Source organism: Dendropsophus ebraccatus, chromosome 5, assembly GCF_027789765.1.
Source record: "Dendropsophus ebraccatus isolate aDenEbr1 chromosome 5, aDenEbr1.pat, whole genome shotgun sequence".
Taxonomy (NCBI): Eukaryota; Metazoa; Chordata; class Amphibia; order Anura; family Hylidae; genus Dendropsophus; species Dendropsophus ebraccatus.
Genome location: NC_091458.1, coordinates 66,377,443 through 66,398,980, shown reverse-complemented (window position 1 = coordinate 66,398,980; position 21,538 = coordinate 66,377,443). Strand labels below are relative to the sequence as shown.

General features: G+C 44.2%; 1 protein-coding gene across 2 annotated transcripts in view; it reads right to left on the bottom strand.

Moving 5' to 3' along the window:
• Nucleotides 1-21,538, bottom strand: part of STAT2 (signal transducer and activator of transcription 2) — a 53,089-nt gene that overhangs the window by 18,167 nt on the left and 13,384 nt on the right. The window contains exons 3-8 of one of the 2 annotated variants that reach the window (XM_069970469.1): nucleotides 20,046-20,190; nucleotides 16,165-16,260; nucleotides 14,134-14,226; nucleotides 11,388-11,466; nucleotides 1,528-1,625; nucleotides 634-782 (exon numbers count right to left, since the gene is read on the bottom strand). In XM_069970469.1, the coding sequence (XP_069826570.1) occupies nucleotides 634-782; nucleotides 1,528-1,625; nucleotides 11,388-11,466; nucleotides 14,134-14,226; nucleotides 16,165-16,260; nucleotides 20,046-20,190 (660 nt within the window). The remainder of the gene's footprint in view (nucleotides 1-633; nucleotides 783-1,527; nucleotides 1,626-11,387; nucleotides 11,467-14,133; nucleotides 14,227-16,164; nucleotides 16,261-20,045; nucleotides 20,191-21,538) is intronic. The other variant, XM_069970470.1, reaches the window with a different exon arrangement.

Here is a 21,538-nt window from a genome sequence, read left to right as displayed (position 1 = left end):
TCAAATTAATTTCTCAAAATTCACGATCAAATACTCTCAAATGTTCGCTTGAATGGGACATTGCTGCAGTATCCTGTACCACCTTTACTAATAGAATGGTAATGCAGGTATGCAGGAGGCTGCAGCACTCTGATAATATTGATAGCCTATTCTCAGGGTGGGCTAGCAATTTTCAAAGGCAGGGGAAGAAAACCCACAAAATATGCCGATTAGGTATTTCGGGTTACACGACAGTGGATCAGGTTGCCAGGGAAAAATACCACTCCTGAGGAGTTTTGAACAAGAGCCCTGTTATTAATATAGGGCTCATGCATAGAATGTTTCCTCAACAAGCCAATCCCTCATAATGAGCTGTGTCAAGAGCACATAGCATGACCACGGCACACAGTAACTCTTTAAAGCAAACAAAAATGTATTATATACGACATGGAGAGAAAGAAGCTGTTGCACATCACACCTATGGCTGACACTAATGCCACTCGGCTATATTTAAAAACCAAAATGTATTATATAAAGGAAGGTCTCAATTGTTAGATCAACATAGAGGGCCAACCAAAAAAAAGTCTATTAAAGAAACCAAACTGGTATAACTAAAAAAAAAAAGTCAAAAGAGGTTTATATTTTTCTACTTGCCAGCTCTCAAGTTCCTTGAGACAAGTGTTTGTGTCAGCACCAATGCAATATAACCTTTGCCTCTGAAGCCAATCAGTCAATTCTTGCTGGAGAAAAGCAAGAAGGGTCTCGCACAGTCCTAGGAGTTGTTTTATCTGGTCAAGTATCTCCTTTTGTTAAAACACAAAATAAATCATATTAATTAATGCAACACATTTGTATTAATACATGTACATTACATATGTAGACCTGGTAAAAGCACTCAGGCATCAGTCTTTGTGAAGCCACACTAAAACTTAGGTTTACAAATTAAAGATTTGTTGCATACATTTCCATGCATCTAAATGGGACATGCAGAAATTCATGCGCATGCTTCAGAGACATCCACAATCAGAAGTATTTTTATTCGCAGATTTTTCTGCAACAGAATAGCTGCATGGCTTAACTGCAACTACAGCTGGCTAAAACTGGTTACAGCATTTTAATGCATATATGGCTCTAGAACTTTTATTCAATGAAAAGGAAGACAGACAATTAGAAGATGCAGTAAAAAAGTAAAAAAATATAGTAGAGGGAACTCTTCGTGCAAAACATATGAAAACATCTGAATATAAAACAAATTATTTAACTACATTGCACTATTAGAAGCCCTAGGGTGGCGAGGATCTTGGGAAGGAGGGAGAGGGTACAGAGTAGGGTACAACTAGGGAGAAAAGAGCAACGTAAAAGAAAACTTTAGTGCTTCAGTGTATACATGGCAAGCATTTTACCTAGGTTAATTCAAGACGAAAAAACTATTTCACAAAGCAAAAAATAAAAATTGTAGGCCAGGGCCAAATGCCTTACTAGTTACTAGACCTTTTGTATACAACCAATGTAAATAACCTTCAAAAAGAGAAAAAAGAAATCACAGACCTCCATTCTCACCCTGCGTTTTTTGTCCAGCTCATTCAACTGTAACTGAAGCTCCTGGCCCTTTTTCTTGAGCAGCGGATCTGTAGGACGTTGCCTAACTGTAAGTGATAAAGCAGAAATATTACACTTATTCACACTTGTTTAGCAAAAAGAAAATAAAACGCTCATAGAAACAATTTGGCAGGACATAAACCAGTCATACTGCAGGAGAAATGTTTGAAGTCCTGGGATTTTTTTTCCTTATATAGTGAGGCACAGACTATTCTTAGAAAATAATCCAGAGGCTATTATGTATGCCTTGTGTATCAGTTTTGACTGATGTGGCATACATGTGTTCTCTGCCACACTGACTCCTATTTCCGCTCTGATATGGTTTCCTAATGGAGCTTACATTTACATGGTGCCCCTGGCTTTGCACAGACAGAGGGGATGGAGTCTCATCACACTGCGCTTGCTAACAGTCAAGTGTAGCAAGTGGTAGATCAATGACATAAAATGTCTGTCCCTTAATTCACAATATAGAGTATTATGACATCCAGTGTTAGTTTGTCTCTTTTTCTCTCTGTAGCTCTTACACACAGAAAAGTGGATGTCAAGAGTCCTTTACATAGCATACAAGATAACTTGCTCACAGAAGGCAGTGTGATCAGCTAACTGTGATGCTAATTATTATAGACTCATCTACTATATCATTGCTCTCCTGGTCTCCCACAGAGAGAACACATTGTAGTTTCTGCAGCATGGGGCACATACAGAGAAAAATGGAGGGTGGATATCAGTGTCGAGGGGAAATGTCTGAAAGCTGTCTGGAGTGATCTAATGGGAAATTAGGTACTTTTTCCTGAATAGTTAGATGGATAGGAACTTCCTTTCAAAAAGGGATGTGAAACAGACTTGGGGGGAGGCTGAATATGAGGCTGAGGGGGTGTGAATCAAGCTCAAGTAGTGTCAATATGAAGCTGAGGTGATGTGAATCAGGCTCAAGTAGTGTCAATATGAAGCTGAGGTGATGTGAATCAGGCTCAAGGAGTGTGAATATGAAGCTGAAGGGATGTGAATCAGGCTCTGGGGGTATGAATATGAAGCGGAGGGGATGTGACTCAGGCTCAGGGGGTGTGAATATAAGGCGTAAGGGATGTGACAGGCTCAGGGGGTGTGAATATAAGGCGGAAGGGATGTGACAGGCTCAGGGGGTGTGAATATAAGGCGGAAGGGATGTGACTCAGGCTCAGGGGGTGTGAATATAAGGCGGAAGGGATGTGACTCAGGCTCAGGGGGTGTGAATATGTAGCTAAGGCAGGGCCGTAGGGAGGGGGGAGCAGAGGGGGTAGCTGCCGCGGGTGCAGAGACCAGGGGAGGCGCCAGCATGCCCCTGAAGTTACATGGCAGAGCTTCCTACTACTGTTTAGCTCTATCCCCTCCTCTATGCCTTATCCTCTGCCAATAAACCAAGCTTTCTCCTCCAGCAGGAGGGGGACTCAACACATGGCAGAGGAGAGCACTGACCTCTGCAGTAGCAGGAAATCTCTCCTCACTGCTCAGAGCTTCGATAAAAGACGACCCATCTCCCCCGACCCGGCCTGCAGAATAATGGAAAAGGTAATCTAACTGCTCATGGAGGGCGGGGGGGTTGTGGTCTGCCAGCTGAAGAGCCACATGTTGCTTAACTACAACCCCCATCACAAACTGTCAGCATGACATGATGGGGGCTGTAGTTCTGCAACCTAAAGAGCAACGTAGCAATGTATGCCAGCAGCTGCAATAAACAAGCCTGGGAGCCCAGAGCCGCATGGTTCTGTTATTACAGGGCCTTGGCGATTCATTGCATTGTTACATCATGCCGTGCAGAGAAACAATCGAGGACAGGCATTCACAGTCCATGTCATGCGTGATTCATGGAGCGAACACGGAACGTGAATGCTGCCAGCCATCAGTCTTTTGGTCAGAATTTTTTCAACCAAAACCAGGAATGGGTTGGAAACACTGAAACTGTGCAGATCTTACTATTATAATTTTGTCCTGTCAGTTCCACTCCTAGTTTTGGCTACAAACTCTGATCATAATACCATGTATGAACATAGCTTTAGAGTGGGTCTTAGAGTGGGGCTTGGATCCACTATATGGCTGTGTTCACACAATGACTTTTCTCTGACATATTTTGTTCGTCTTTTTTGACAGCCGTCATTGTGAAGCAAAAAGACGGGCAAAACATGGCCATAAAAAGACGTTGTGTGAACACGGCCTAAACAGTGTTTGGAACACTGTCAATGCAGTCCTCTAGAAAAAATTGCACATTTTTGGTCAAATCATGTTAAAAAAAAAAAGATTATTGTATGCATCTCATTAATAAAAATGAGATCTGTGCAGGTGTTAAAGAGTGGCCTTCAGTCCAGTGCGCAGTTACGGCTGTCAACACCATGGAGTGTATGTACGGGGGTTTGCCAGACTAAGTCTTTGCCCCGGGTGCAGGAGAAGCTAGCTACACCTCCGGCTAAGGGGATGTGAATATGAGGCTGAGAAGGCGTTCACATCCATTTTATAAATAAAGTTTCCAACCCTAAGGGAAAAGTGAAAATACTCAATCAAATATGCCAAGAAAAAATGTGAGTCAAGATTAAAATGTGCATTTAATTCCACCTTGAAAATTTTCCAGAAATGTCTGTCATAAGGTACACGAAAACCATCAGTTTGGGTTCCAGAACCGTCCGTGACCCGGAAAGAGAGGGCTAACTTCCTGAACCAAAGGGGTGAGGAAAAGTGCCATACCTGTTGTTGAGTAAACAGCAGTTAAAAAGACTGGGCAGAGCTGAGATACAATCCTACAATCCTGCTGCCATTCTTTCCACTGAGGTCTGCTCCAACTAGAATCCTGTCCCTGCAACCTGCTGACTTGTCCTGGCTGACTGTGGGGGAGATCTGGGTTGCCTGTGCTAACACTGCTGGGCCTACCTTAAGCCTATTCTGCGGGAGGATATATGTGATGATAATGTGGAGTCTCTTTGGGTAGAAATAAGGGGAGGGACGAAGAATAATAAAATTCTTATAGGAGTGAGTTATAAACCTCCAAGTATAGTGAAAGAATCAGAAAATCTTCTTATAAGACAAATAGATGTGGCAGCGAAGCAGGGGGAAGTCATTATTATGGGGGACTTTAACTACCCAAATATCAACTGGAAAGCAGAAACCTGCAGCTCCAGGAAGGGAAGCGTGTTTTTGGAAATAGTAAAAGATAATTACCTTTCCCAACTAGTAGAGGAACCAACAAGAGGGGGGGCCCTTCTGGACCTGATCTTAACCAATAGGCCAGACAGAATATCAAAAATAGAGGTGGGGGGTCACCTAGGTAATAGTGACCATAACATAGTAAGTTTTCAATTATCCTTCAATAAAATTATTAGTAGAGGGGCTACAAAAACATTAAATTTCAGGAAGGCTAATTTCCAAAAACTAAGAGAGGACCTTGGGAACATAGACTGGGACAATGCCTTCAGAAATAAAAGTACACAAGAAAAATGGGACATATTTAAGAGCATCCTGGGTAAATCGTGTGAACGACACATACCATATGGGAATAAACGTAGTAGAAATAAGAGAAATCCAATGTGGTTAACTTCAGCTGTAAGGGGTGCAATAAATGATAAGAAACAAGCATTCAGACTACTAAAACAAGAAGGTAGTGGGGAAGCATTGAGCAACTATAGACAGAAGAATAGAATGTGTAAAACGCAAATAAAAGAAGCAAAAATAGCAACAGAAAAAAGGATAGCCACAGAAAGTAAAACAAATCCCAAAAAATCCTTAAAACCGAAAATGTTGGTCCCCTCAAAAATAATCTGGGTGTAATGGTGGAGGGGGAGGAGGAAAAGGCCAATCTACTAAATACATTCTTCTCTACTGTATTCACAGAGGAGAATCCCATAACAGACGACATGACTAGGGATAATGTTAATCCTCCCATAAATCTCACCTGCCTAACACAACAAGAAGTGGGGAAATGCCTTAAAAACATTAAAATCCATAAGTCACCGGGCCCAGAAGGTATCCATCCTAGAGTTTTGCAAGAATTAAATACTGTGTTGGACAGACCATTATTCCTATTATTTAAAGATTCTATTACGACAGGGATTGTTCCACAGGACTGGCGCATAGCTAATGTGGTACCAATATTCAAGAAGGGGTCAAGGAGTGATCCTGGAAACTACAGGCCCGTAAGTCTAACATCTATAGTAGGTAAAGTATTTGAGGGGTTTGTAAGAGATGCTATACTAGAGTATCTTAATGAAAATAATCTTATGACGCAGCACCAGCATGGATTTATGAGGGATCGGTCCTGTCGGACTAATCTGATCGGCTTCTATGAAGAGGTAAGTTATAGACTGGACCTGGGGGAGGCTGTGGATGTTGAGTATCTGGACTTTTCAAAGGCATTTGATACTGTGCCGCATGAAAGGTTGGTCTACAAAATGAGGATGCTGGGACTTGGGGAAAACGTATGCAAATGGGTAAGTAACTGGTTGTGTGATAGAAAACAGAGGGTGGTCATTGATGGAAAATATTCAGATTGGGTTTTAGTTACTAGTGGGGTACCACAGGGGTCAGTGTTGGGTCCACTTCTTTTTAATATTTTTATTAATGATCTTGTAGAGGGGCTACAGAGTAGAATCTCCATTTTTGCAGATGATACTAAACTGGGTAAAGTAATCAGCACAGAGGAGGATAATATCATATTACAGAGGGATTTGGAGAAGCTAGAGGCTTGGGCGGAGAAATGGCAAATTAAGTTTAATGTGGATAAATGTAAGGTTATGCATTTGGGCCATAGAAATAATAAGTACAGTTATGTGCTAAATAATAAAACACTGGGTAAAACTACTTCCGAAAAGGACCTGGGGGTATTGGTGGACAGTAAACTCAACTTTAGTGATCAGTGCCAGGCAGCAGCTGCCAAGGCTAATAAAATAATGGGGTGCATCAAAAGAGGTATAGATGCTAAAGATGAGAACATAGTTTTGCCTCTTTATAAATCACTAGTCAGACCACATATGGAATACTGTGTACAGTTTTGGGCACCGGTATATAAGAAGGACATAGGTGAACTGGAGCGGGTGCAGAGGAGGGCAACAAAGGTCATTAAGGAAATGGGTGGTTTACAGTACCAAGACAGGTTATCAAGCTTGGGGTTATTTACGCTAGAAAAAAGACGTCTTAGGGGCGATCTGATCACAACGTACAAATATATGAATGGACAGTACAGAGATCTTTGTAGTGGTCTTTTTACTCCTAGGTCTGTAACAATGACAAGGGGGCATCCTCTACGTCTAGAGGAAAGAAGATTTCATCATCAGCATCGACGCGGGTTCTTTAGTGTACGAGTGGTAAGACTGTGGAACTCTCTGCCACATGAGGTTGTCATGGCCGATTCATTAAATAAGTTCAAGGGAGGCCTTGATACTTTTCTTGAACAATATAATATTACAAGTTATGGGCATTAGATTTCTGGTGATACGTTGATCCGGGGATTGTTCTGGTTGCCATTGCAGTCGGGGGGGGGGGGGGGGGAGTTTCTCCCTGTGGTGGGGCGGTTGTCTTCTGCCCCATAGGGGTTTTTCGCCTTCCTGGATCAACACAGTAGGATTCTCCTAGGTTGAACCTGATGGACTCTTGTCGTCTTTCAACCTTATTTACTATGTTACTATGTTACCTACCTCCCCGCCAACTGTTTTTAACTGTGTTTTTAATATACATATCTTGGATACACTTTATACATTTTATATTGTTATTTAATAAAAATAAAATTTTATATATTATTTCTTCATTAGTTTGGAGTACACTATTTATACTGTCAATAGGGGAAGCCACAAAATAGAGGGAGCCTATGTGGGCTTAGGGCCCTATGTGTTTATTTAGTTCTGTTTTTAACAATGGGTCACTGATCTCAGGGAGACCAGCCAAAGAAGACACTGTTGGCTGCTGGTTAAGGCGCTCAATACAGTGAAATCCTAGGTGCATTGCCCCCTGGGAAACATAAATATGCAAAAAGGTCCATGGAGCCTCAGTTACACAGGACCAGCCAGATATAAGGGATGGTTCCTGTATGGAGACCACCAAAAACCACCATATTAAGGGGCCCCTTCAGTCAATATCCAACTCAATTATGAGTCTGGTGATATGACCAGGGACATACCAAAGCCAGGAATCAATCCACAGACAGCTGTTTTGGGGTGTTCCCCTCATCGGTGTGGAGCAGGATTCTGGCTAGGTAGGAGCAATGCCTAGTGGAACTGGCCTCCGTACAGAAGCAATCCTTTTGCTAGGTACTTCATTGGAGGGATATCTGGCTAGTTCCGTGTTCCATCTTTTTAAACAGTCAGGCCTCACAGGGGAAGAGACACGGTTGCTGCTGCCATACGTACCTGCAGCTGGACGCTGCCTCCTCCTCACTGCTATCGGGCCTCTCTGCTCTGCTTCCATAGCCCCGCTACAAGTTCCCTGCTCACAGGTCGCCCTCCGGCCGTGGCAGTCTACCGGAATTGCGGGGTGCAGGAGTGCTGCACAGGAATGACGCTTGCTGACTGGGCGAGTCCCTGCTTTTCGTGCTGCCTGCCGCCCCCCACTGTGGCACAGATAGTTGGGGGTATGCCCACCCCAAAAGACCAGGTACCAGAATGCCCTGACGGAGATATGGCCTCCCCCTCCCATGTGGCTAGAAGCTTCCATTGAAATCCAGCAATTAATGGCCATACTATCCTCTCACCGCCTACCACGTGGTGGGTAGCGGCGGCACAACGCCACTACCACTGACAATACTGGGGGCTTCATTCTCCCTGCTCTTCCTGACTGGATCCTTATCCCACAGTGGCCCCTTGTATTCCGTCTGGTGTCACCCCACTAGGCCTTCCCCCCTTGCACAGCCGGACTGTACCCTTTGGGCTGGTCTGAAAGTCACACGCCAGGGTCTAATAAGGTGCCAGTTTACAGTCAGCTCTGCTCATCCACAAAACTCCTGTGTTCATTGCTGAGAATGTGCAATCCTCCATACAACTTTACAACTATAGGGGAGTGAAGACATTTTCCAGTTAACACCTCTGAAAGTGGCACAGTGGAGCTGAATGCAAGTGTTTACTTAGTACACTGTTGGTTAATATTCAAGACTTGTGAGGCAAATTCTATATACAGTCATTTTGTTTACTGTACTTTACAGTGCTGTTCCCCTACTTAGCTCCCTGGCGACATCTGCTCGTTTCTCAATTAAAGTGCATTGCTCAGCTGTCTGCATTACTGGTTGCTGGCTCAGTCTACTTTACTAAACTGAACTCTCTGCTGGCCACGGAAAGTCAAGAACAGGCTGACCTTGATAAAATGAATACAGAAACTAAGGGTCCTATTCCACGGGCCGAGGAGGGCCCGATCAACGATGTAAACGAGCAGCGATCTGCTAGATCGCCGCTCGTTTACTGGGCCTATTCAACGGCCCAATGATCGTTGAGCAAGGGCTGCAGGGACATCGTTACCGATGTCCTTGCAGCCCTTGCAGCAGCAGTAATACATTACCTGTCCAGGCTACTTCTCCACGCTGTCTTCATCCCCGGGTCCCGTGCGCTCTATCTTCCGAATGGCCGTTCAGCTGACAGGCCACACTCAGCCAATCACAGGCCGCGGCAGTCCTGGCCTGTGATTGGCTGAGCGCTCTGTCAGCTGACCGGCAATTCGGAAGATAGAGCGTGCGGGACCCAGGGATGAAGACGACGCGGAGAAGAAGACCTGACAGGTAATGTATGATGCTGCGCTTCTGAAATCGTCAGTCGCCCGCCGCGCACCGCTATTCAACCGTAGTGATGCGCGGTGGGGGGGACGATGATTTTAGGTCTGGCCCTAAATGAACGATCAGCCGATAACACGATCATCGGCTGATTGTTCTCTCTATTTCACCGAACGATAATTGGCCGAATCGGGCCAATTCGGCCGATTATCGTTACTGTGGAATAGGGCCCTAACTCTCAATGCTCACGGCAGATCCGAGGAGGGTGATGGGCCCTTAGAGCCTTTCTCTGAACTCAGCGCTAGAGCAGCGCAGCAATTGGGGAAATTCTCCAGGTCACATTCTCCAAAAAGAGTGCCCTTTCCACCACTTTCCCTGTTTGATGGGTCTCCTAGTCCATCTCCTCTCATGTGGTTTAGAGGTTCCCCTTGTAGAGCCTCCCAAATGGACTTTAACAAGATTCTCGTGGCCAATGTCTGCATGCAAAGTGGACTAGTTAAAACAATATTTCACAATTCTCAAACATGACTCACTGAAGCTCCAAGATCACACTTCTGAAGTTGAAAGGTGAACCTCTGACTTGAAGGAAACCCTGCGCTCCATGCCAGCACAGATTGTGGAACTACAGCGGCTGGTCTCCCTCTCAGTCGATCATACAGACGATTTAGAAAACAAACTAAGGAGGAACAACACTTTGGCTGAAGAACTAACAAGACCAATTCAGACTGAGCCTGCGCCACAATTTAAACTTTGGCGCTTACACCTTAGTTGTTTAAACACACAGGAGGTAATCGGTGAGGTTAAAAAGGCACACTCTAGTTATTGGGAATTTAATTATACATTCCCAGATCAGCTAGTTTAATGGGATGAGTAACTAGAGGGTTTTTCACGATGGGGTGTAGCTACCTTTAGGAAGGCTCTGTGCTCTCGGGAGGTGAAGTTGGAGGATAAACTTGCTGCTGCTGAGAATGCATTTAAATCTGACCCCACTGACAGTGACACATGTAAATGGCTCAAGCTGCAGAGAGAGCATCTTTTACTGCAGACAGATAAGACTAAGTGTATTCAACTTTCTACCAAGGCATTGGTTTTCACCTTTGGGGACAAAAATGGGGAACTCTTGGGTTAAGTGGCCCACTTTGAGCGTCACTGCGCGCCTGCCCCGTACATATCCACAAGCAGGTTTTCCATGACTATAATACTGACTTATTTGACTCACATCATCGACCTGATGAGGGGGGACATCCTAGCCTTCTTGGACTCCCTCACCTTCTGTAAGCTATCAGCGGAGCAATCTGCCTTGCTTGAAGCCCCGATATCCCTGGAAGAGGTTGCAACCACCATCATGCCCCTTTCCTCAGGGAGAACTTCGGGTCCTTGTGAACGACTGGTATAAAATGCAAGTGGAGCTGTTGAGTCCGATCCAGGTGGATCTATTTAATGGGGCTGTTGAGGGAGGGTCCTCCCCTGCCAGTATGAGGGAAGGTCTTATCGAGTCATTCCCAAGCCTGGAAATGATCCCTCTCTCCCTAATTCATATCGCGCAATTTCTCTCCTTAATTCTGACATTAAAGTCCTGGCTAAGATTCAAACTAACTGGCGAGAGTGAGCTTGTGACATGGTGCTGCAAGGGCACGGGGATGGCTATGTAGAGCTTCTTTATTATGACAAGGCAAGGAAACAGATGGATGGCAGCGCTGTGATCCCGCAGTGCCCCTAGGGATTGAAAAAGCTGCGTCCTGACGTGAAACCGGTCACCTGAATTCTTACTCCGCTGCACCATGTTTGCCTAATAAAGCCGGAATTGTTCATGTAGCTGCTGCGTGCCATCGTCTTCCTTATACAGTTGGATCTTCTTTATTATGATCCAGTACCCTACTGCCTGCAGTGGATTTTTCATTTAGCCAGACTTCTACTTTAATAATTTGTACACTTGATGGGGTTTAACACTTTCTATTGTGAAATAATTCTTTCTAAACTGTTTAACAACAATGTCAATACATACTGTAATTCATGAAAAGCTTACATATTATATGGGCAGATAACTAATTTTTTGCTTTTCAATTGAATTACATTGGGAGGGAGAATTAAAAATACTCACTTTGTAGTTCATAAGTCATGTATCTGAAGTTAAAAATTTCTTGTTGTTCTTCCAAAAACTTAACTGCTTGATCAATAAGCTGAAAAATACAGAGGACATCTCCTTTCACAGTGTTACCATACAGTTCACTGTAATAAGATTAAAATACAGAAGTAATGTTTTTTTTTTTAAATCAAAAGTATTAATATTCATCAATATCCACAGATATACACTCTCTCTCCTAGATGTGTGTAATAGTGTGTTTACACAGACAGATTATCTTACAGATATTTGAAGCTAAAGCCACGTCTTTATGATGAGCTCTCCTTAAGGATAGTCACTACCCCTATGACCACTGTCGATAGACCTCTCACTAGCCAGCCAACACCCTGCTCTGCACTGATGAGGGGCAAAAACCCCAGAAACAGCTGTATGCAGATGGGAAATCTTTCCTTTTGGAGGGATTGTTTGGCTTGGCATAAAATCCCCAGTCAACATTCTAAGGCTCCTGGACTGAGCGAGACTTGACTTGAAGGGACATCTCTTTGCTCAAGAGGTGTGAGAGCTATTTTGCATATCTTTTCTTCCCAGAATTCTCAGTGGAGCAGCAATGGTCTGTAACAAACTAAGGAGCTTGGGGGCGACCTTCTCCGCCGGCGGTGCTGGCCGGGTTCTGGTGTGGTGTTTTTGGGTCTGGTCCTGTGGCATGGGGGTCGCAGGGCCGTCCCATGGCCCCCGTTCCCTGGCTGTGCACGCCTGCGGGGTTGGTGGCCACTGACTGGCACGGTGTGGACTTAGTGTAGGGACCCATGTGTATCAGATACCGGCACGAGGTACATGGGGCAGTATGGCTTGATCAATTCATACACAAAATTCTGATGTGTTTTTTATTTAGCCAAGCGGCACTAGTATCAGCCATAGGTGTGAGGTGCAGCACTCTGTTTCTTCCCTGAACCGCATTTTGTTTCTCTCTTTTCTCCGTGTATTGCACTCCTCCTGGTGAGACCCACATGACCGCAATTAGCAGGAGACACCTGAGTGCACATGGTTTTAATCCCTCCTGTTTTTTCCCATTCTGTTTGCTGCAGCTATGGTGAGCGCAATACCTTATCCAGACTTGTGCTGCTTGGGGGCGACCTTCTCCGCCGGCGGTGCTGGCCGGGTTCTGGTGTGGTGTTTTTGGGTCTGGTCCTGTGGCATGGGGGTCGCAGGGCCGTCCCATGGCCCCCGTTCCCTGGCTGTGCACGCCTGCGGGGTTGGTGGCCACTGACTGGCACGGTGTGGACTTAGTGTAGGGACCCATGTGTATCAGATACCGGCACGAGGTACATGGGGCAGTATGGCTTGATCAATTCATACACAAAATTCTGATGTGTTTTTTATTTAGCCAAGCGGCACTAGTATCAGCCATAGGTGTGAGGTGCAGCACTCTGTTTCTTCCCTGAACCGCATTTTGTTTCTCTCTTTTCTCCGTGTATTGCACTCCTCCTGGTGAGACCCACATGACCGCAATTAGCAGGAGACACCTGAGTGCACATGGTTTTAATCCCTCCTGTTTTTTCCCATTCTGTTTGCTGCAGCTATGGTGAGCGCAATACCTTATCCAGACTTGTGCTGCTTGGGGGCGACCTTCTCCGCCGGCGGTGCTGGCCGGGTTCTGGTGTGGTGTTTTTGGGTCTGGTCCTGTGGCATGGGGGTCGCAGGGCCGTCCCATGGCCCCCGTTCCCTGGCTGTGCACGCCTGCGGGGTTGGTGGCCACTGACTGGCACGGTGTGGACTTAGTGTAGGGACCCATGTGTATCAGATACCGGCACGAGGTACATGGGGCAGTATGGCTTGATCAATTCATACACAAAATTCTGATGTGTTTTTTATTTAGCCAAGCGGCACTAGTATCAGCCATAGGTGTGAGGTGCAGCACTCTGTTTCTTCCCTGAACCGCAATGGTCTGTAAGTCTCCACACATCTTTATGACGGGCTCGTCTTCAGGAGAGTAACTACCCCTATGACCCACGTCGATAGACCTCTCACTGGCCAGCAACACCCTGCTCTGATGAGGGGCAAAAACCTACCTTGGCTTGAAAAAGGGTCAGCGGAACCTGATTCTCATGACAGATAAGGGTCCCAGAAGTAGGACTTCTAACTATTAGATATTAATGACATATTCTCCTGTAAGGTTATGCTCACATGTAGAGCATACACTGAGGATTTTATGTTGCATGTTTGAGCTGTGTTCAATGATTTATTTATATTAATTTATTCTTCTACTATTGAAGCAGAATAAACTCTGCAGCATATAGGCTACATATGAATACACCAGAATATTGAAGCCTAATGGAGCCATCTTACAAAGTGTCTTTCTGTCCTGGCTTAGAGGGGGCTAATGAGTTAGGCACCTTCCTCTATGATGTCCATATTATAGTAAAATGATCCTTTCTATAGAAGTTGTCTTTACTTCAGTGCACCCACATATATATACTTTTCTTCACACAGTGCTCTATGTACCCCAAGAAAATCTGAAAGGGTTATTCATGCGATTAGTGCTTCATTAGTGGGGGTCCAACCTTGGGGCCCACTAGCAGTCCTGAAAAAAGGGGACCTAGTGGCCTGCCCATATTCAGCTGTTAGGCAGTCCTGGCGCTCCATTCTAACAAAATGCCTATGGCAGGCAGTAACAACACATTGTTAATGGCAGCCATGGAGCCCTAGTACCGACCCCAGGCTGTCAACAGATCGGCCCCCGCAATAATTTAAGATGCTTTCTTACCGCAACCCGTTCTTTAGCTTGATTAACACGCTGTTCTGTTTTATGTTGCTGAACTGTCTCCATTGGTAACTGCACTCTCTGTCCATTCTGTAGCTGCAGAGATAGTTGAGGATTATAAAACAACAATAGAGACAGGGCTCCTTGTGAGCACAGACAGCACTGGAACTGACACACAGAAAGGCTGGGTTCACACTATGTATATTTGAGGCTGTATTTGTGAGGCTGTATAGCAACCAAAACCAGGAGTGGATTGAAAACACAGAAAGGCTCTGTTCACATAATGTTGTAATTGAGTGGATGGCCATCATTTAATGGCAAATATTTGCTGTTATTTTAAAACAACGGCTGTGGTATTGAAATAATGGCCGTTATTTACTGTTATATGGCGGCCATCCACTCAATTTCAACATTGTGTGAACAGATCCTTTCTGTGTTTTCAATCCACTCCTGGTTTTGGTTGCTATGAGGACCTGACATGAGGACCAAATACAGCCTCAAATATACATAGTGTGAACCCAGCCAAAAGATGGAAAAAGCTGCCTCTTTTTCTGTGTGTTCGATCCACTGACTAAAATAAGGGCTGACATGAGGACTAAAATACTGTGTGTGCACATAGCCTTATACAGAAGTGCAGAAGAGACACTTACATTACAAATTTGTACCCACAACTAGAAACAGATATACATGTAGAGCCCAATGGCACAGAAATAAGCCAACCATATCCATAAGGCCTCTTTGAGAGGGTGCTCTAATTTAGGTGTTTGTGGCATATCTACAGAATATGCCAGAAATAGATGCCAGAAATGTCAGATAATTGCGCTCCCCTGGCCCCTCTTGTTTGCCCCTACTTGAAGTGACTGAAAGAACTGGAAACATCAGACTGGGCTGTAACATGCTACACAGTTAATTTTTTTTTATTCCCATTAATACCAATGGGAGTTACGCTCACTAAGTACAACCTCACTTGTATTTGGCTTCTCGGCCACCTCCAGTGAATCTAACCTGCTGATAGCTCCCTATTGTACAGGAGGCACTGAGGATGAAGGTACGTCTCTAACTTTCATCCTCTGACCTGTTCCCATGCTGTTTGTTCTGAAATCCTTGGTCTGGTAGGGTCGGTAGGAGCACTGGGGGCAGGGCTATCCCTCACAGGCAACGATGCAGCCTGTCCTGTCCCCTTTTTTGGCATTTCCGTGCTGTCTGTTCTGAAAACTATGGTCTGGTAGGAGCACTGGGGGCTACTCCCCCCAGCACTGATCCACCCCTCCCCCAAACAGCCCCCTCCATTGATAACCATTGGAAGGCAATAGCCCTAACCCCACCACCACCACCAATCCACCCGTGGTAGCCCCACCCTCAGTGCTCAGAACAAACAGCACGGGAACAGTGCAGAGGATGAAGGTAGCAGACATACCTTCATCCTCAGCTCTCCGTGCCCACTTCGGAGCGATCAGCAGGTTAGATTGATCTAAACCGCTGATAGTTGCCCTTTAATGATCGCAAATAAAATGCTCCTGTGTCTAGATATTGCTGATACATTGTTGTTATAGCGCCCCTACTGTTTATTTTTCTCACAATGTCCACTTATTTTTACCAACTGAGCATGTGTGACGGGTATGTGGAAATAGGTGGATGTTGTGGGAATAAATCAAAAGAACATCAGAGGCGCTCAGTAGTTTAGTCACGGATCCTCTTGTATATAAGCAGCAGACAGAATCCTGCTATTTTGCAGGTCAGCCTCTAAAAAAGCTGCACACTAGAAGCAGTTTCTTCTCAACACGCTGGACACATTCGATTTTGAAAAGGAATTTAAAGAACATAGGAAGGCATGGTAACATGACAGCAATATCTAAGCTCAGGAGCATTTTTTATGGTTCCATTTTTTTAAACATCTTATATTTTGTCTGATCTAACAGCCCAGTGTCCACCCCCATCTATGGAAAGTCACATCCAAACTGGGACAACTCCTTTAATTAAATTTAATTATATGCATGTTAGAAAGATTTATTGCGAGCAAATGAGAAAACACACCTGTGTGTGCTCATACTCTAAAATAATCCGCCTCTCAGTCTGTAGAAGTTCATTCATCAGGTGGGCGAGGAGCTGTGGATTTTTCTGGTACTGAGTCTGCAAAAAGAAACTGGTCAAACAAATTCTGCAAATTATTTATCACACAAATATGAGATTATAGGTGGACTGAAGCACACATGTAATGTTACTGGTTAAAATATATTGTATTTCATGTCTGCACACATATATTCATAGAGAGCACTACCCAGCTCATTACTAGACGCAACTCTGATAACTGTAATTTGATGGGTCAATTTTCATACAGCAGATCTGACGGCATAATTTCTGCGACAGAATTTAAAGAGTTACTGTTGTATTTTTTTTTTTTTTTTTCAGAAATCAATAGTCCAGGAGATTTTAAGAAACTTTGTAATTGGGTTTATTAGGCAAATATGCCATTATCTGCATTCAAAACGACTTTTCCTAGGTCCCCCCCCTCCTCCTCTTTTCCATTCACTGCAAATTATCAGGAAATTGTGTCTTATTGCATCAGACACAATCTGGTCTGTTCTATAGAGAGGGGAGGGGGAGGAGGGAGCAAATGATTACATTGTGTGAAGCTGGTATTCAGAGGTCAGAGAGGTCAGTGCTGACTGTCAGAGGAGATAGCCAGTGATGTAGCTGTAAATTAACTCTTTGTTCTCCTGTTTTGGTGCCTCATCTCCCTCCACCCCTCCCCTCTCCATAGAGAACAATAGACAGGGGAGAGCCTGGCTAATAAACCCAATTACAAAGTTTCTTAAAATAGCTTGTACTATTGATTTCTGGAAAAAAATATTTACATTTTTTTTAAAACTATGTACAAATGTATATAATAAAAACTATAAAAACATAAAGAGGTACTCTGCATCAGTATATAGAAAATAAGAAAGAATATGCTTCCCTTGCTACGCTCCCCCGATATCCTCCTGCTATGTGTTTGGGTCCCCTGCTGATCACAGATGCTGCCAACACTTCTGAACCCATCTGTGCAGTGACAGCCTACTCAGCCAATCACTGGCCACGTAGCTGTCTCATCCTGCTCAGTGATTGGCTGAGCGGGCTGTCACTGCAGATGGGTTTGTCTGTAGCGGCAAAAGTTGTGGTCATCGGTTGACACCAAGGGACCGTGGAGAGGTAAGTATAACATCTTTATTATTTTCTATATACAAGGTAGCCTATTATTATTTATGTAGGCCGTGCATCACTGATACATGAAGCAATGCGCAGACGGTAGCAGATGATTTTTAAACTTGTTGAAAGACAACAATCAGTCGATGGGCAAATGAATGCTGGCTCCTTGGTTGATAATCGCTCTTTGTAGGGTACCACGGACAGCCTACACAAAAGGTACCTAGATCACTAGGGCACTGTCATCTTCAGCACACTGTCAGCACCTTGGGTCAAGTCCGAGTGCTGACAGATTCTTTTCAAATCAACTGGTGCCAAAAAGTTATACTGAGCTGGCAATTACTGTGACACAATGCACTTTGCTGCCACCTCTGTCCATGTCAGGAACTGTCCAGAGAAGGAGATGTTTTTCTATGGGAATTTGCTACTGCTAAGGACAGTTCCTGACATGGACAGAGGTCATGATTATGGGGCTTGTCCGTAGACAACAGCGTAGACATGCTGTTTTTAACATGGTTGTTTTTTAACATGCTTTGGTATAAAGATTTTTGGACATTTTAACTCCTTCACGTTTTTTGGAGCTGTGATTTTCTTCTACTTGTATGGACTGGATACCTGGGTGAACAGCCCATCTCTTATCACTTGCTCCTTACCAAGAGGGTTGCCGTCAATATTGGGACATATTCACATGGTGAGCTGACCTTGTTCTATACTTTTTTGCATTCCATGGACAGAGGTGATAAGTACTTGAAGACAGTTTGTTTTAAAGAGGTTATCAAGCACTACAAAAACATGGCCACTTTCTTTCAGAGACAACACGACTCTTGTCTCCAGTTCAGGTGCGGTTTACAATTAAGCTCCATTCACTTTAATGGAATTGAGCAGCAAAACTCCGCCCAAGCTGGAGAAAAGAGTGGGGCTGTCTCTGGAAGAAAGTGGCCATGTTTTTGTAGTGCTGGATAACCCCTTTAAATAGAAGTAATTTACAAATTTTGATAACTTTCCAGCACCCGTTGATTTGAAATATTTTATCCCTCTGGAGTGCCCCTTTAAGGATACTTAACATGGCGATATGGTACACTCTGTTTGATCAAATAGTTTGCTAAGATCCTCACTTTTTAATATCTACAGAGCAGGTGTTTACCGTGTGTTCACTGGGAGGAGTATATATGGTAAGCCCTTGTACCCATGGGTTGCTGTTGCACCTTCTGTTTTTTTGCCTTTAACCCCTTAAGGTCAAAGCCAATTTTCGTTTTTGCACTTTTGCTTTTCCACTTTATGTTTAAAAGGCCATAGCGCTTGCATTTTTTCACCTGGAGACGTATATGAGCGCTTATTTTTTGCAAAACCAATTGTACTTTGCAATGACAGGCATTATTTATCCATAACATATGCTGCGAAACCGGAAAAAAATCATTGGCGCTGTCAAATTAAAAAAAAAAGGAATTTGTTTTGATTTCGGGGAGTTTTGCATTTACGCCATTCGCCCTATGGTAAAACTGACTGGTTATGCATGTCCCTCAAGTCGTTACGATTACAACGATATGTAACATGTATAACTTTTATATTATCTGATGGCTTGTAAAAAATTCAAACCATTGTTAACAGATATATGTTCCTTAAAATCGCTCTATTCCCATGCTTACAGCGCTTGTATCCTTTGGTCTATGGGGCTGTTTGAGGTGTCATTTTTTGCGCCATGATGCGTTCTTTCTATCGGTACCTTGATTGTGCATATGCAACTTTTTGATCACTTTTTATTACATTTTTTCTGGATTTGATGCGACCAAAAATGCGCAATTTTGCACTTTGGAATTTTTTGGCGCTTACGCTGTTTACCGTGCAAGATCAGTAATGTGATTAATTAATAGTTCGGGCAATTACGCACGTGGCGATACCAAACATGTTTGTTTATTTGTTTATTTATTTATATTTATAAAATGGGAAAAGGGGGGTGATTTGGACTTTTAATAGGGGAGGGGATTTTTTTATTAATAAAAAAAACATTTTTACTTTTATTTTTACTGTTACTAGAAGTCCCCCTGGGGGACTTGTATATAAACAGCACTGATCTCTCATAGAGATCAATGCTGTGTATATACACAGCAAAGATCGATGAGATCGGTCATAGATTGCTATGGCCTGCTGCAGGCTATAGCAATCTATTGCCGAGCCAGGATCAGCGTCATTCCGACGCTGAGGCCCGGCACGGGCAGAAGAACGGATCTCCCCCCCGAGATCCGTCCCACTAGACACCAGGGACGCGAGGTCTGAAGCCTCTAAGTGCAGCTGTCAGGTTTGACAGCTGCACTTAGAGGCTTGATTAGCCGGCGCGGGACCCGCGCCGGCTAATAGAGGCACTGCCCGGCTACACATGTCAGCCGGGATCAGCGCTGTTCAGAGCGGGGTCCCGCTGGGACCCCGCTCTGAACACCCCCCGCGGCACCATGACGTATCAGATACGTCATGGGTCGCTAAGGGGTTAAGGATACTTGCCATATGTTATAGGAGATTTCCCCACACACTGGCAAACATTCTCCACAAACATGGGGTAAATAAAACTCCTCAAGATATTACTAAACTACAGAATTGTTATGCTGTAGCTTTGGCGTTGTATACACTTGAATTTTGTACAGACATATGAAGATAACATGAATCATATGTATACCTGTGGTGTTCTGAATTTTTAGATGGTATCTAGAACAAAACTAAAATGGAAAAAAAAATACTACCTGTACTTTCATCTTGAAGTTGCGGATAGTATTTGCCTCCAGTATTTCCTTAGACTCTGTAGCGCGGCTGTACTGCATGTCCAGAAGTTCAAAAAGATTCTGGAACAAAACATTGGCCAACTGCTGGACAGTTGCTGCCAGCCTCCTGTCATGTGGATTTAAAAGAATTACACAATGTTATTGCCCATTGGCATGAATACAGCGCACAGTTCTATTACTTAAAAAACAAAACCAGCTGTATAGTTGTGAGATACAACACAGTAAATTATACCAGCAAGAAAAAGCTAATTTAACACTCTGAAGTTTTCGCTTTCCTTTTCCTCTCCATCTGGCCCAGACCACCAGGATTTCTTCCAGCTATCTCTCTAGAACTTGCCAGACAAGCATCTAGCAATTTTATTTCCTTTCTCCCTCCTATAGGCTCCAAAACAGTAGTAACTGCGCTGTTTGGTGTTATGTGCAGTTAAGCGAGTAGGTTTGTGGGTTGCCCCTGTATTTTAGATCCCCTGCTGCTCCCCCATATACTAATAATGCCCCCTGCTGTGCCCCTCATACAATAATACCACCTGCTCTTCTCTATATAGGAATAATGTCCCCTATATACTAATAATGCCCCCTACTGTGCCCTCAATATAGTAATAATGTCTCCTGCTGTGCCCCTATATACACTAATAATTCTGCCTGCTGTGTACCCCCATATAATAATAATGCCTCCTGCCATGCCCCCATATACTAATAATGCCTCCTGCTGCGCCCCCATACAATAATAATGCCTCCTGCTGTGCCCGTATAGTAATAATGCCCCTGAAGCACACTCCATAGTAATAATGTCCCCCTGCTGTTCCCCCAAAGTGATAATGCCCCTGCTGTGCCCCCTTGTAATAATGCTCCTGCTGTGCCCCTTATAATAAAAATGTCCACTGTTGTACCCTCCATAGTAAGAATGTTCCCCTTGCTGTGCCCTCCATAGTAATAATGTACCCCCTACTGTGTACTTCATAGTAATAATGCCCCCATGCTGTTCCCCTCAGCAATATTAATAATATAGCAATGCATAGTAATAATACTCCAGATACTGTGCCCCTCATAGTAATAACGTCCTCCATGCTATGCCAGTCATACTACTAAGCCCCCACCCGCTTTGCACCATTTAACCTAATCCGGGCTGTGTGGATGCAGGGAGCAGCTCTTCTTTCTCTTCTGGCTCATGGCTTTGTGCTGCAGGGATGTATCCTCTGGTAGGTCTAATGACATCATGTCATCACGCCTGCTGGAGATCACGTCCTGGCATCCCATAAGTTGCAGGCATGAAGTTCCAGCAGCCTATGGGATTGAATGTAGGAGCAGGACGCTGACAGTTCCTGCTCCTATATTCTGTTCACTTCAATGTTTAGCCTGCTCACCCTGCATTAGAATAAGCGGGCAGAATATCATGGTGCACCCCTAGAGGCTGCACGGCCACAGCTTCTAGGGATGCTTAAAGTGACAGTGTC